We start from the raw sequence: 14,187 nt of genomic DNA on the forward strand, positions 1-14,187 counted from the left end.
CGGGGGGGGGGGATGGGGGTGGGTGACTGGGGGCATCTGAGCTTCCCAGTTACACGGGCATAATTAGTGCACCATTAATAACCATTAGTAACCACTTTGGCTCTGCTAACCAACTGCGGCGAGGCCCCCACCCCGCTTTAGCACAGGCTTCCTGATGCCAACACCTCCCCGAGCCACTGGGTAAAGCTGCGCCTGGCAAAAAACCACCACCACCCCAAAAAAACCCCACAGCACAGCCCCCACTCCCCACCCACCCCTTCTCCCCCCATCACAGCCATGGGGCAAACTCCCACCACCACCACCCCCCAATCTCAGCTCGGCCATGACCCCCCCAAGACACTGGAAAGAGAGCAACGGAGAGCAAGCTCAGGCTCGTGTGAGCTGCAGAGATTTCTCTTTTTCTTGTGATGATGTTGTCGTTGGGTGGGGTTTGGTTGTTTTTTTTTCACGGAACACTTTGCAGTAGAGGACAAAAATATGGTGTCACAGCCCCTGGGGCCACACTGGCACCGCCACCTCACCCCCCCCCCCCTTCGCTCCCGTCCCTCGTCCCTCCTCTTCCCAGCGGCTTTCACCACTTTCCTTGCTTGGTTTTGTTTTCTGTTTGTTTTTTTTTTTTTTTTTTTTTTCTTACAACCTTTTTTTATATTTGAGTTGGGGTTCTTTTTCCCTTTTTTTTCCGCCTTTCTTCCCCCCCTTTTTTCTCTTTCTCTTTTTTTTTTCTTTTCTCTTTTTTTCTTTTGCTTTTTTTTCTTTTCCCCCTTTTTCTTTCCACCACTTTTTTCCCCTTTTTTTTTCTCCTTTTTAACATTTCTCAAGCTTTCTCCAAAGGAACAGCCCCTGGCTCTCAGCTAGCCAAAGGAGACTACGGAAGAGCATTGGCACCCGTGGGAGTGGTTTCCTTCTCCTGCTTCACACTCGGTCGAGATCGTTTTTTCCAACTCGTCTTTTTTTTTTTAACAAATTAAACAAAAAAAAAAGCTCCAAGTATCAGTTTTACAAGGCACACAAAATCTCTAGAAGGGAAACACAAACGCAAGGTGCTGAGGTATGAAAACCTGAGGTGTTTTTTTCTGTGTGGATGTGTGTGTGTCATCTGGGGTTGGGGGTTGTGTGTGCTTTATTTTTGAAATTTAAAAAAAATAATAATTTTGCTAGGTTTTTTGTTGTTTTTTTTTTTTTTTTTTTTTTCCCCAGCCCTGGGCTGACAACCTCTTGGAAATCCGGTGTTTCCCCCGTCGTGGTTTGGCCTCAGCCGGCAACAAAGAACCACGCGGCCGCTCGCTCCACTCCCGCAGCCGGGGGCAAAATCGGAAGAAAAAGGCAAAAAACTCGCGGGTTGAGATAAAGGCAGTTTAAGAGAAGAGCAACGGGAAGGGCAAACAATCCCAATAACAGCGGTAAAGGAATAGACGGACGCGATGACAGCGCCTCCGCGCACCGACCGGCCCCGCACCGCCGCAGCCCGCTCCCAGCCGCGACTTCCCGCCCCCTCCCCCGGCGAGCTCCCCCCAGCCCCGGGCATGGCTCACAGGGGATGGGATACCTGTGTCCCTGCCGGCTCCTCGGGGAAATTAACCCCATCCCTGCCGGAACCAGGACACCCCCCGCCCCTCTTTCCCCCCTTCTCTCCTGCAACCCGCATCTTTCAGCCGCGTCGGGGCGGTGATGGAGAGCGAAGGGACAGAGGGACAGCCGGGACGGGGGGACGCAGCAGATGCCAACCCCAGTTTGGGACTCAGGGAAGCAAAGAGGAAAGGGCGCGTGAAAGAGAAATGCCTCTTTGAGGAGACGGGATCCCTTCTCTTGGCTCATACAGGCACTGCTCTTCTCAAAGCCCTTAAGAAATCGCTTTTTAACGCTCCTTTAATTATTATGGGGGGTTTCACCCCCTGCTGGCAATCCTACATCCCTGCTCTACTGGGCATTAGAGAACCACTGGACTAGTTCCTGTCCTTTAACCTCGAGAAAAGCCGGCTTTGGCTAAAAACCAAACATCCTCCTCCCGCCCCCACCCCCTCTGAAAAAAAAAAAAAAAATTAAAATCCTTACAAAACTGAAAAATCCTCCGGCTCCTCCGGCTGTGCCTGAGGTGAAAAACAGGTGGCTTTTAGTAAATTAAAAATAATAAAAAAAGAAAAATACTAAAAACTCTCTCTCTCTCTGCCTCTGTTAGTCCAACTAAAGGGATAGTGTCGGGAGGCGAGGGAGGAGGAAGGGGGAGGCTGTGGGATGGAGAGAGCCCTCCCCGTACCCCTCGGCTGTGCATCCTCACAGCGCCGCGGGGAATGGGGGGCTGTGTGTTTGGGGGGGTCTTTGGTTTGCTCCCCTGACCTGCTGGGGGTGGGGGAGGGGGACTGGGGAGGGGGGGAGGGAGATGTCCGGCGGCAGGGTTACATTCATCGGGCGGTGCTGGGCAGCACGGCGGGAGCCTCCCTTGCTGTGCTGCGAGGCCGGGGCTCCCGGAGCGTGTTTCTGCTCCTGCTGCTTCACCTGCTGGAGCATTTCCCTCATCTTGTGCTGTGCAGTCCTGGGGAGGAGAGGGGAAAAGCAAGAGGTGGGGGTCAGGGCACCGCTTCTCCCCCCACCACCAACTCCCGAGCCCCCACCGAGCATCTCGCTGCTCCCAACTTGTCACTCTGAACAAGCTGTAATTAATTTCCGGTTGTTTGTTTTGTTTTGTTTTTTTTTTTAACTTGTGCTTCACTCCTCGAGAGAGCCTGAATTTTTGGGGGGGTCGCCATCCCGCCGAAGTGGACAGGAGACAAGGTTATGGAAGATGCACCCAGGTGGGATGCGCATGGATTTGCCCGCACCGGGGAGTCCATTCACACCCTGGGTGCTGCTCTACACAGCATCCAAAACACCCATTTTTAGCTCAATCGAGCCAATCTTCAATTTCAGTTCTCGCACAGCCAGGGGGAGCTACCAAAACGCCTTCAGTGCATCTTGGGGGCACAGGGACCTCCCAAAAGAAGAGTGGCAGGACGCTCGGGTGCTGCTGGGCTCAGCAAGCCCTGTGCCTTTCCTCGGTGGATGAAAGCGGCCAGGGAGGATCGGGTAAAGCCGCGGCCAAACTGTACCTGACTGGCAAAGAAATGCCCAATGACTTTAACGATGACCTCCTCGTTCTTGTCCGGGGTTTGGTCTCGTGGCACAAGGACTTCCGCGCTGGTTAAGTTTTACAGTTTGTTCACCTGGAGCGAACCACAAGAGGCTTCTGTTGTGGAAGAGCCAAAATCCTCCACTGCCACAGTCACGACGGCACCAGGCACCCTGTGTGTCTCCCCCTTCCTTGGGACCAACGAGAACCACCACCAGGACATGGGGGCTGAGGGTCAAGACATCGCTGAGACCACTGAGCACCCGGGATTTGTCCCCCTGGGGTGGGCAGGGGTGATATCTGATGCCCAACTTTGCATCCCCCGGGCACCACCCCCCACCGTTTTGCCACCTTTGCCTGTCACGTGGCCGGCGGCGAAGGAAGGCACCTTGATGTGGACTTCAAGCTTCACTTCTTCTTTCAGGTTAAAGAAGTTATCCTCTTTCAGCTTCCCAAATATTCACCCCTGGGCCTGGGGAGGAGACGGACAGGAAGGAAAACCATCAGGCAGCGCCCGCTGTGCCCCTCCATCCCCAAAGGTGATGATGTCCCCACGTCCAGCAGCATCAAAACCACGGTACCCAGCAAAGAGCTCCCCTGGCGCTGAGGGAGGCCAAGCCAGGCTGGCAGCACTGTGGTGACCACAGGGATGCTCTCGACTTGGCCCTTACTGTCCCCCCCACCCACAGCCCCCACCCAGCGCACCTTGAACTGAGCCTTGGGCGGCCCCGTGATGATGACCATCCGCTCACTGGCCTTGGGACCTTCTGACGGGGCGATCTGGGGAGGGATGGGGGAGAGGGAGCATGAGCGCGGCCTCCACTTCAGCAAGACCTTCCCTCGGTGGGAAGTCCCCCCCCAGCGCAGGGCAACCCCCCCATACAGGAGCATCCCCTCCCACCAGAGCTGGGCTGATAACCGGGGTGCTGCAGGCCTGGCCTTCTACTAATGACAGGCTGGAGAGGTGGGCACATGCCAACCTCATGAAGTTCAACCAGGCCCAGTGCAAGGTCCTGCACCTGGGTCGGGGCAATCCAAGCACAAATCCAGGCTGGGCGGAGAATGGATGGAGAGCAGCCCTGAGGAGAAGGACCTGGGGGTGCTGACTGATGAGAAGCTCAACATGAGATGGCAATGCGTGATCACAGCCCAGAAAACCACACATATCCCAGCCTGCATCAGAAGTGTGGCCAGCAGGGTGAAGGATGGGGTTCTGTCATTCTGCTTTGCTCTGGTGATACACCACCTGGAGTACTGCATCCAGCTCTGGAGCCCCCAACATAGGAAAGACATGGACCTGCTGGAGTGGGGCCAGAGGAGGCCACGGAGATGCTGTGAGGGCTGGAGCCCCTCTGCTGGGAGGACAGGCTGAGCGTTGGGGTTGTTCAGCCTGGAGCAGGCGCCGGCCAGGGGGGCTCCGTACAGACCCGAGAGGTACGCCCAGGAGCTCTATGGTGGGAGAGAAAATGAGAGTCAGTGATGGCCCCAGCATGCCAGACCTTTCCCAGCCACCGCCAGCCCGACGCAGAGCAGCGTGCCACCACTGTGAGCCCGGCAGGGACACGGGGACAACCCTTCAAGCCCTGAAACCCTGGGGTGATGTGCAGTCCCATCCCAGCGCGATGGGGCTGGGAGGCGGATGGGGGGTCCCAGTTACTCCCAGTCCCTCCCCACTGCCACGTTTCCACCCATGTCTTGCCTTTGTAGGGGAAAACCAGGACACAACTCTCTCCCGCTCTGCGTTCCAGCAAGTGCAACCAGATGCTACCTGCAAACCACCATTTCTCACATGGAGAAGGAGCAGACCCAGCTCCCCTGCCCATGCTGGACGACGCTCTCGCTCCCAGCCCTCTAGTTAAACCCGCTGTGCCGAGGTTGTGCTCCCTCTCACATTGAGCCCATGCTCCCCGTGTCCACCCTCTGCTTCTGGCCACGGGCTGCTCCATGGCTCCTACACCAACATGTCCTCTCCTGCCCAGCCACTCCTCAACGCCAGCGTGGACACTGCACCTCCTCACTTCCCTCCCTTCACCAGGAGCCTCATTCCTTCTCCTCCATCCTTGCCAGGTCTCTACAGCTCCACAGTTGAAGCTAATGCCACCGGCCCCAGGTCCTGCTGAGGATGCAGTCAGAAATGACCACTCCACGGTGTGAAACGTAAAGTACTTGGGTGGAAGGAGCAGAGGCCTCACCAGGGTGGCTTCAAAAAGGTCCCACAAAGCTTTGGGGTGAAGGACGTCCCACCAAAGGCTGCCCTTTGGGACACCTGCCCAGCTCTTCTCCAGCACACCAACAAACGCTCAACCAGACGGTTCCCCAAGGCCGCGCTTGCTCGGGCCGTCGCTGCAGGCAGAGCATCCCCCTGCACAGCCAGACCAACCGACCCTTCTCAGTGCCCTCCGGGGCCACCGCGCACATCACACTCACACGCCCCTCCGCACCACCAGCCTGGCACTCACCCTTCTCCTCCGACCGCTCTGCTGCTGGCGTTGCCAGGAGAAGAAAACAGCACAAGTAAATGAACCTGCACGAAACTAGAAGTTAAAGAGGACCAGCCAGTAAGGATAAAACAATATCCCGTATCTTATGAGGGGAGGAAAGGTCTAAAACCAGTAATTGATTCATTGTTGAAGGATGGATTGTTGGAACCCTGGATGTCACCTTACAATAGTCCAATTCTACCGGTCAAGAAGGCTGAGGGGAGATAGAGATTAGTCGCAGACCTACGAGAAGTCAATAAACGAGTACAGACTCAGCAGCCTGTGGTTTCGAACCCATATACCCTCCTGAGTAAAATATCGCATAATCATAAATGGTTTAGTGTAATAGACCTTAAAGATGCCTTTTGGGCCTGTCCATTAGCAGAGGAGAGTAGAAACTTATTTGCCTTTGAATGGGAAGATCCGGACACCGGGAGGAAGCAGCAACTCTGCTGGACCTCCCTGCCTCAAGGGTTCACAGAATCCCCAAATCTATTTGGACAGATGCTAGAGAAAATTTTAGGGGAGTTCCAGGCAGAACCCCCAGTAAGAATCTTGCAATATGGAAATGATCTGTTGGTATCGGGAGAGAAAGAGCAGAAAGTCAGAAAGAGACATCGATACGTTTGCTGAATTTTTTAGGAGAACAAGGATTAAGAGTGTCAAAGGCAAAACTGCAGTTTGTACAAAAGGAAGTAAGGTATTTAGAGCATTTAATTAGTGGAGGAAAAAGAGAAATCAATCCAGAACGAATTTCTGGGATTACAGCTTTAAGTGTCCCAAGAACAAAAAGAGAAATAAGGAAGATTTTAGGGTTACTAGGGTACTGTAGACTATGGGTTGAGGGATACACTCAATTAGTAAAATTTCTGTATGACAAACTAGTAAAAGAAGGTCCAATACAGTGGACAGAAGACAAACAGGAGCCATTACAAAAACTGAAACAGAAGCTAATAAAAGCCCTGGTTTTAGCCCTCCCCTCCCTAGAAAAAAAAAAAAAGAAACCAAAATCATTTCACCTTCTTGTAAACGTGGCAGAAGGGATAGCGCATGGAGTCCTAATGGAGGGACGGGGCGGAAAAAGGAAACCAGTGGCATACCTATCCAAATTAATGGACCCAGTACGTGGGGGTGGCCCACATGCATGCAGGCAGTGGCGGGGACCGAGGCAGTCCCAGGCGACCGAGCTACCAGCACCTGAAACACCCCATCTCTTCAGCGATGGAGCAAACCTTCTTCTGTGGGTACTCTGCTATTCCAGCACCACGTTTGGCAGGTGGTCAAGGAGGAATGATGAGAGTGGCCACACTGCACAGACAACTGGAGGAATGGTTGGGGTCCGTGTGGGCAGAGGCATCTAGCAGGGCCAGCAGTGCCCAGGAAGCCGCATCAGTAATGCCATGGCGGTCCCAGGCGACCGAGCTACCAGCACCTGAAACACCAAATCTCTTCAGTGATGGAGCAAACCTGGGAGGAGAGGGAGGAAGTGACCTGGGGTGGGTCCCTTGTTTGGGAGGAGAGACAAGGGAGGAGAAAGGGAGGAGTCAAGGAAGATGAGGGGGATGTTCAAGCAGGGAAAATGGAGACAAGGGGGGATCAATCCCCCGTTAACTACCCCTGAAATCCAGCTCTTCCTTCTGGGACTGAGAGCCCTGTTGGCTTCTCACTCTTTGCTGTGGTCAGCAATTTCTCTTGTCACGCTCAGGAGTTTCACACCGTCTGTTCGATTAGCTACGGCTTACACTGGGCCCTAATCTCCAGCTGAGTGCCTTAATGCATAGCCCCAAAGTTGTCTGCAGGTCACATCACTGTTTCCTATCCTCCATGTGCCAGTCTTCTCCGTCCCATGGTGGCTCTGAGCACCCTCCTCTCTGACCAGGCACCGTTTCAGCCCTTGGGAGTCACTCTCCCTTCGTGCCCTGCTGTCTGCCTGCAGCCTCATTGGCAGGCGCCGGGCATGCAAGTCCTTGCCTTGCACCGGAGACTGAATTGGACTCAAGCACGCTCAGCTGTGAAAATCAGGAACTTTATTTCTACAACCGAGTCAACATCAGCCCTTCTGCGCTCAGAGGAGCGCGGGCAGGACAGAGCAGGCCTTGGCACTGAGGCTGCCTTTGGCTCAGCAGGCATTGCCCCGGAAGGAAATGGTCGTGGAACAGCGCAGCCTGCTCTGGAGCCTGTTTGTCATGCTGCTCGAGTCTTTTTCCCCCACAGGACCTGCAGCAGCTCCTGCAGCAGCTTAAAAAATTCCACCAGCTTCTGGCGTGGAAATGGACATGGTGCAAACCCGCCCGACTGTGTGGGTATTGGCCTTGGCCTCTGATAGGGGGTTGAAGTAAAGACTGGCTGTGGTGTTGTAGTAGCCGATGGTGCTGGGCGCAGTCCCATCTGGACCAGGATCCAGTCATAGAAGTGCTGGGTGGAGGTGTAGACTCCGGGCCGTTTGGCTCTGGCACAGCCTCTCCCCCAGCTGGTCACCCCAACAAGCCAGAAGTAGTCCGCGTTGTTGTCTTTGCACACCAGAGGACCACCGCTGTCACCCTGCAGGGGAGGAGAGAGGGTTGAGGTGGTGGTGGGTGGCCGCTGTCAGCGCTCTGGCCGGCTCCTTCTCTCTCCCAGCACCTGCCAGAGCTCTGCTCACTGCACACAACGGCGCTGCTCCGGCGCTGGAGCCTACAGAGCCTCGTGTGGGAGGGGGTGGAGGGCCTGTAAGGTCGGGCGCTCTCTCATCTCTGCACAGTGCTCCCGGCTGTGTGGAAGGGGGATGCTTTGGGATCTGGACCTATGGGCTGCCGGGAGCACAGGATGGGCTTTCTGGGCAGCGTCCCCGGGCTCTGGGACAAGGCGGGCACTGGGCAAGGACCTGCAGCTGGGGAAGGGGAGGTGAGCACCAGCAGCGGTGGAGACCCAGCAGTAGCAGGGTGACTTGCCAGGCCAAGCACGTGCCGGGCGATGTTTGGGCATTGCGAGAGGGCTGCCGGTGCTGCCGGGGCTTGACTTGCAGCATGTCCTACCTGGCAGGTGTCGATGCCACCCTGCGGATAGCCAGCACACAGGTTGTGGCTGTGGATGGCCCCTCTGTACCACCCGCTGCTGTTGCAGAGGTTGACATCAATGAGCTGGACCTTGGCCTCCTGCAGGACATCCGTTGACCCTGCAGCTGTGAGCACAGAAAGCAATGAAGCCCCAGCAGCTCCCCCCCTGCCTGGGTGAACCCCTTCCCTAGGGCTTGGCTTTGCGTCCTGAAGGCACTGTGCCCGTGTTTCCCCTCTGTCTGGCTTTGGGCGGTGGGTCAGCCCATTCTCTCTGGAGGCATATGTCCCCGCAGCCTGACTCTGGCTTTCGCCTCCGCTCTCGGGAAGCCCAACCCCTCTCCCCAGTGTGCCGAGCTTGCACTCAGGACACCAGCACTTTTGGGGAACTCACATCTTGCAGTGGTGGCGCCCCAACCGCTGACGTAGCAGGTGTGCAGCTCTGACACTCTCAGTGAGGCGTCGGGCACACAGGCAAGCTGGGTGTAGGAGTTGCACTGGATCGGCTGGTCCAGCTCCAGCAGGGCGATGTCGTTCCTCTGCGTGATATTCCTGTAGTGCTCGTGAACCAGCAGCCGCTTAATATGGCGCACTTGGGCCTCGGGGCCCAGCCGAGTCAACTGGGTGGCCCCGATCACCACGCGCCACATGCTGATGTTCCTGGAAGGCAGATGGAGAGGGGGGTCAGAGGGAGCGGAGCCACGCGCTGCAGCAGCCCCGCCGTTCCCTGCCTTCTGCTTCCCAAGGCAGAGAGGAGAGCAGTGCCACGCAGGCTGCCACTGCCCTGGCATGCCTTAGGCACGAGCCATGTGGCGCTGGAGGCTGCTAGGAAGCAGTGGCCCGAGCCCAGCCTTCTCCTGAGCACTCTCTGGGCTGGGCTCGGCAGTGCCCAGGCACTGGGCGTACTGGCAGGAACGGGGATGGGAGTAGCAGGCGGTGCTGCGCGCAGGGCACCCGCGAGGGTGGTGGGGACACCCCCCTTCCCTGGCCCTCCTTACCTGGCCTCGATGAAGCAGTGTGCCGCCGTCAGCACCCACTGTGGGCTGATGAGGGACCCTCCGCAGATGTGCCCCGTGCCTGCTTCCCAGGGGTCCTGGATGCTGACGATCCAGGGCCAGGCTCCTGGACGGGCATCGGTGCCACCCACCACGCGCGACATGCCGTACTGGTAAGCCATGGGCCGGAGCCCGCAGGTCCCTCTGTAACCAGAAACTCATGACTGTCCTGCTCCACGCGTGCTGCGGTTCAGGCTGAAGGTCAGCCCTCTTCCCTCCCCACAAGGCGCTGCACGGACAGCAGGGCCAGGGAACCCCCTGGGGCGGGCGTGCGTGCGCCCCTGTTTCTGCCTGAGCCCCGCAGAGGAGCTGTGCCAGCAGCCGGGGTGCTGGCCAGGATCTGAGGCTCCCAGGCGGGGTTGGGGAAGCTGTGGCCACGGGGGACAAGCGGGCTCCCTCCAGTGAACCCCATCAGGGTTGCCCAAGCTCCCCCCCAGAGCCTGGGGCCACTTACCCACAGCTGTCCCACGCGCCTTGCACAGGCCAGCACAGGGCCAGCAGGACGACGACGAGGAGCAGTTTCATTGCTGCCAGTGGCGGCACGTGGCACCTGCAAGAAGCGAACCGAGGGCCTGTCGCCACCAGTGCCGCAGCCGACGTAGTGCCCGCAGTGCTCACGCTGCCCACGGTGCTCTTGTTCCCGGGGCTGATGTCACAGAGTCGCTGGTTCCGGGCACCGGGCCCGGTGGCCTCTTGGCAGAAAGGGGGGGCACCATGGGGGGTTCCCGGCAGGAGGGGAGGCAGAAGCCGGCATGGGACACCCCCGACAGACCCCCGCTGAACGCTCTGCCTGCGGGACGAGGCTGTGCAGGCCCCGCGGCAGGCAGCAGCGCCTGGCTGCGAGCGCTGCCTGCTGACAGCTGGCAGCAAAAAACCCCGTGTGGCATCGCGGCCTCTTGGGGAAGTTCACTGCCACCCCGCTCTCTGCAGCCCTGTGCCACCAGGGCCTTCCCAAAACACATACACCAGAGAACAGAACAGAACTGCTACAGGCAGCATGCACGGCTTTGGGTGTTGAGGGGCCCATCTGGCTACAGCCGCAGCAGGCAAGTGGTGATGTGCGAGCGGGACGAGTCCAGCACACCCACATGCTGCACTCCGTACCTATGCGCACGCCTGGGCGCACACACAGAATCACAGAATGGTTTAGGTTGGAAGGGACCTTGAAGACCATCAAGTTCCAACCCCCCTGCCCTGGGCAGGGACACCTCCCACCAGCCCAGGTTGCCCAGAGCCCCGTCCAACCTGGCCTTGATCACTTCACGGGATGGGGCAGCCACAGCTTCTCTGGGCAACCTGCGCCAGGGTCCAACACCCTCACAGTCAAGAATTTCTTCCTAAGATCTATTCTAAACCTCCCCTCTTCCAGTTTGAAGCCCTTCCCCCTCATCCTGTCACTACACGCCCTTGTAAAAAGTCCCTCCCCAGCTCTCCCGTCGGCCCTTCAGGGACTGGGAAATGCCGGCACGTCAGTTTGTGTGCTGCACTCTGTGTGTGCACGCATCGTGTGTGCCCTGTGTGTGGGTGCACTCGGTGTCTGGGTGCACTCCGTGTCCCGGTACCCACACGGTGGGTGCACACTGTTTACGTGCAGTGTGGTGTAGATGAGCCTGTGAGCGTGCGCACTGCAGGTATGCATTCACTGGGTCGAGCGCGTGCCGTGTGTGCGGGCATTTTGTGCGTATGCTGGCAGGCTGTGTGTGCCCGCACTGCGTGTGTGTGTGCATGCTGCATGTGCATGCCTTCCACGCTCTGTGCATGACGTGCACGAGCACTGTGTGCATGACGTGGGGTGTTCCATGTGTGGTGGGGGCGTGTGTGGGATGTTAGTGTGTGTTGGTCTGTAGTCAGTGTGTGTGTTCCTATGCAGTCGGGGTGTGTGTCAGTGTGTGTTGCTGTTGTAATAAGTAATTTAGCAAAAGAATTTTGCTTCAGCTAAAATAGATGTGTGCTCACTATGGCTTCAGCTAAGATGGGTCTGTGCTCGCTGTGCGTTTGGGAAAGGGATAGTGTTAGACAGGATATCAGACGAGAGCAACAGTTGGAAGTACAGAAACTTGCAGGGCAAAGGGTGGTGTCGTTAGCTAAGATAACCACAGGAGTGTAAGGAATGAAGAAGCCACAAGAAGGACATGGTGGTAAAGACTTCGAGCCTCCCTCCAATGACTATTAGGAAGACTCGTGAGGAAGCACAGCGCCTGCGCTGCTGGAAGGGAGGGGGCATGTTCAGGGGTGGGCTGCATTCCAAGAACTCATTGATTATGTATTTGGGGGTGGGTTGTGTTCCAAGAACTCAAAGAGGAATCGCCGATGGAACAGTTGAAGAGGCTCTGAAGGAATATTCAGCAGTTTTCTGGGACTGATCCAGAGACTTTTGCTGGCCAGGAATTATTAAAAAATAAATTTTGTCACCCATGCCTGGCCAGCTATTAGGAAAAAAATGGAAAAGATGGAAGACTGGCATGAGAGAGGAATCAATGAGCTGTTACGAGAAGCACAAAGAGTGTATGTGAGGCGCGATGAGGAGAAGCAGAGGGCAAAAGCAAAACTAATGGTGGCGACTGTAAAAGAAATAACAAAGACTAAAGATAAAGCGCCCCAGAATCCAGGGCCAGGGATGAGAGCACACAAGATACAGGGAGCCCATCTGCTGTCGCTCAAAAAGCCCATGTGAATGAAATCAGGAGCCCCAGAGGGCGGAAAGTGTTACCATTGTGGGTAGGAAGAACATTTTAAGAGAGAGTGTCCCAGGCAAAAGAGAGATCAACGAGTGTTTAAAATCTGTCAACAGGAAGAATAAGGGTGTCAAGGGCTCTACCTGCTGGGGGAAGAAAGAATTAGTGAGCCCTTGATAAATTTAAAATCAGGCCCCCAGGAGGAAATTTACACCTTTTTAGTAGACTCAGGAGCTGAGAAGTCTTGTATTATGAAATTGCCTTTGAATGGGAAGATCCGGACACCGGGAAGAAGCAGCAACTCCGCTGGACCTCCCTGCCTCAAGGATTCACAATATACCCAAATCTATTTGAACAGACACTAGAGAAAATTTTAGAGGAGTTCCAGGCAGAACCCGCAGTAAGAATCTTGCAATATGGAAATGACCTGTTGGTATCAGGAGAGAGGGAGCAAAAAGTCAGAAGGAGACATCGATACGTTTGCTGAATGGTTTTTTTTGGAGAACAAGTGCTAAGAGTCTCAACGACACAACTGCAATTTGTACAAAAAGAAGTATTTAAGGCATCTAATTATCAATAGAAAAAGAAAAATCAATCCAGAACGAATTACAGCATTAAGTGTCCCAAGAACGAAATGAGAAATAAAGAAGATTTTAAGGTTACTAGAGTACTGTAAATTATGGGCTAAAGGATACACTCAATCAATAAAATTTCTGTATGACAAACTTGTAAAAGACAGTCCAATACAGCGGACAGAAGACAAACAAGAGCAATTTAATAATTAAAGCAGAAATTAATAGAAGCCCCGGGTTTAGCCCTCCCCTCCCTAGAAAAAAAAAAAAAAAAGAATTTCACCTTCTTCTAAACACAGAAGAAGGGATAGTGCATGGAGTCGTAATGCAGGAACGGGGCGGAGAAAGGAAACCGGTGGCATACCTATCCAAAATGAATGGACCCGGTAAGTTGGGGGTGGCCCACATGCATACAGGCAGTAGTGGCCACAGCAATATTAGTAGAAAAAAGCCCAAAATTAACCTCTAGAAGAACCCTAATCGTACATACCCGCCCCCACTGTAAGAACTATCTTATCTCAAAAGTCTGGCCAGTGGTTAACAGATTCCAGAACTTTGAAGTACGAAAACATTTTAATAGAAAAGAATGATTTGACCCTCGTAGTAGACGGAAACCTGAATCCTTCACAACTCCTGTAGGAACAGGCAAGTGGGGAGCCGCATCATGATTGATTAGATTTTATAAATTACCAAACCAGGGTAAGAGAAGAGCTAATAAACACACCAATGCCCTATGTAAAAAAAACCCAAAAACCAAAACCAAAACCAAAACCAAAAAACTATCCAACAACTTTTTATAGACAGTTCCTCCTGATGTATAGATGAAAAGAGAGCAAGTAGTTATGTCATCATTTTGGGGGAAGAAAAAGCAGTAATTGAAGAAGGAGGATTACCAGCAAATTAGTCAGCCCAGAGTTGTGAACTATACGCTCTGAAGAGAGCTTTAGATTATCTCCAGGGAAAAGAAGGCATTATCTATACAGATTCAAAGTACGCATGTGGAAATTAACCATGAGAAGGAAGTCTGGTGTTTTTGCTTTGACAGGAAAAGGCCCTGGAGAGCCTTCAGAAGGCGCATAAGAGTCAGTACTGCTGCATGAGAGCAACAGACAGCAAAAGCCTCGAAAGTGCCTTCGGACTCAGGCAGCACCCAACCCCTTCGACCCTACTTTGCTGCGATTGTAATTGTTGCGTGTACCTACGGGTTAAGTGTAATAATTGTAATAAGGTCGTTTTAGGTCCCCATTGCAGACAGGAGCAGTACCTCTCC

General features: G+C 54.8%; 2 protein-coding genes across 2 annotated transcripts in view; both read right to left on the reverse strand.

Moving 5' to 3' along the window:
* Window positions 1–7,771, reverse strand: part of LOC309685752 (electroneutral sodium bicarbonate exchanger 1-like) — a gene marked incomplete at both ends in the record, with an annotated part of 77,630 nt that extends 69,859 nt beyond the window's left edge. Inside the window, one exon of the mRNA XM_082501477.1 lies at window positions 7,717–7,771. Within this exon, the coding sequence (XP_082357603.1) occupies window positions 7,717–7,771 (55 nt within the window). The remainder of the gene's footprint in view (window positions 1–7,716) is intronic.
* LOC309685753 (acrosin-like) overlaps window positions 7,768–14,187 on the reverse strand; it is a gene marked incomplete at both ends in the record, with an annotated part of 101,463 nt that continues 95,043 nt past the window's right edge. The window contains 3 exons of the mRNA XM_082501478.1: window positions 7,768–8,124; window positions 8,598–8,743; window positions 9,010–9,207. Of these exons, the coding sequence (XP_082357604.1) occupies window positions 7,768–8,124; window positions 8,598–8,743; window positions 9,010–9,207 (701 nt within the window). The remainder of the gene's footprint in view (window positions 8,125–8,597; window positions 8,744–9,009; window positions 9,208–14,187) is intronic.

The sequence above is a fragment of the Vanellus vanellus genome (assembly GCF_965231255.1).
Source record: "Vanellus vanellus genome assembly, contig: HAP1_SCAFFOLD_52, whole genome shotgun sequence".
NCBI classification, from domain to species: Eukaryota; Metazoa; Chordata; class Aves; order Charadriiformes; family Charadriidae; genus Vanellus; species Vanellus vanellus.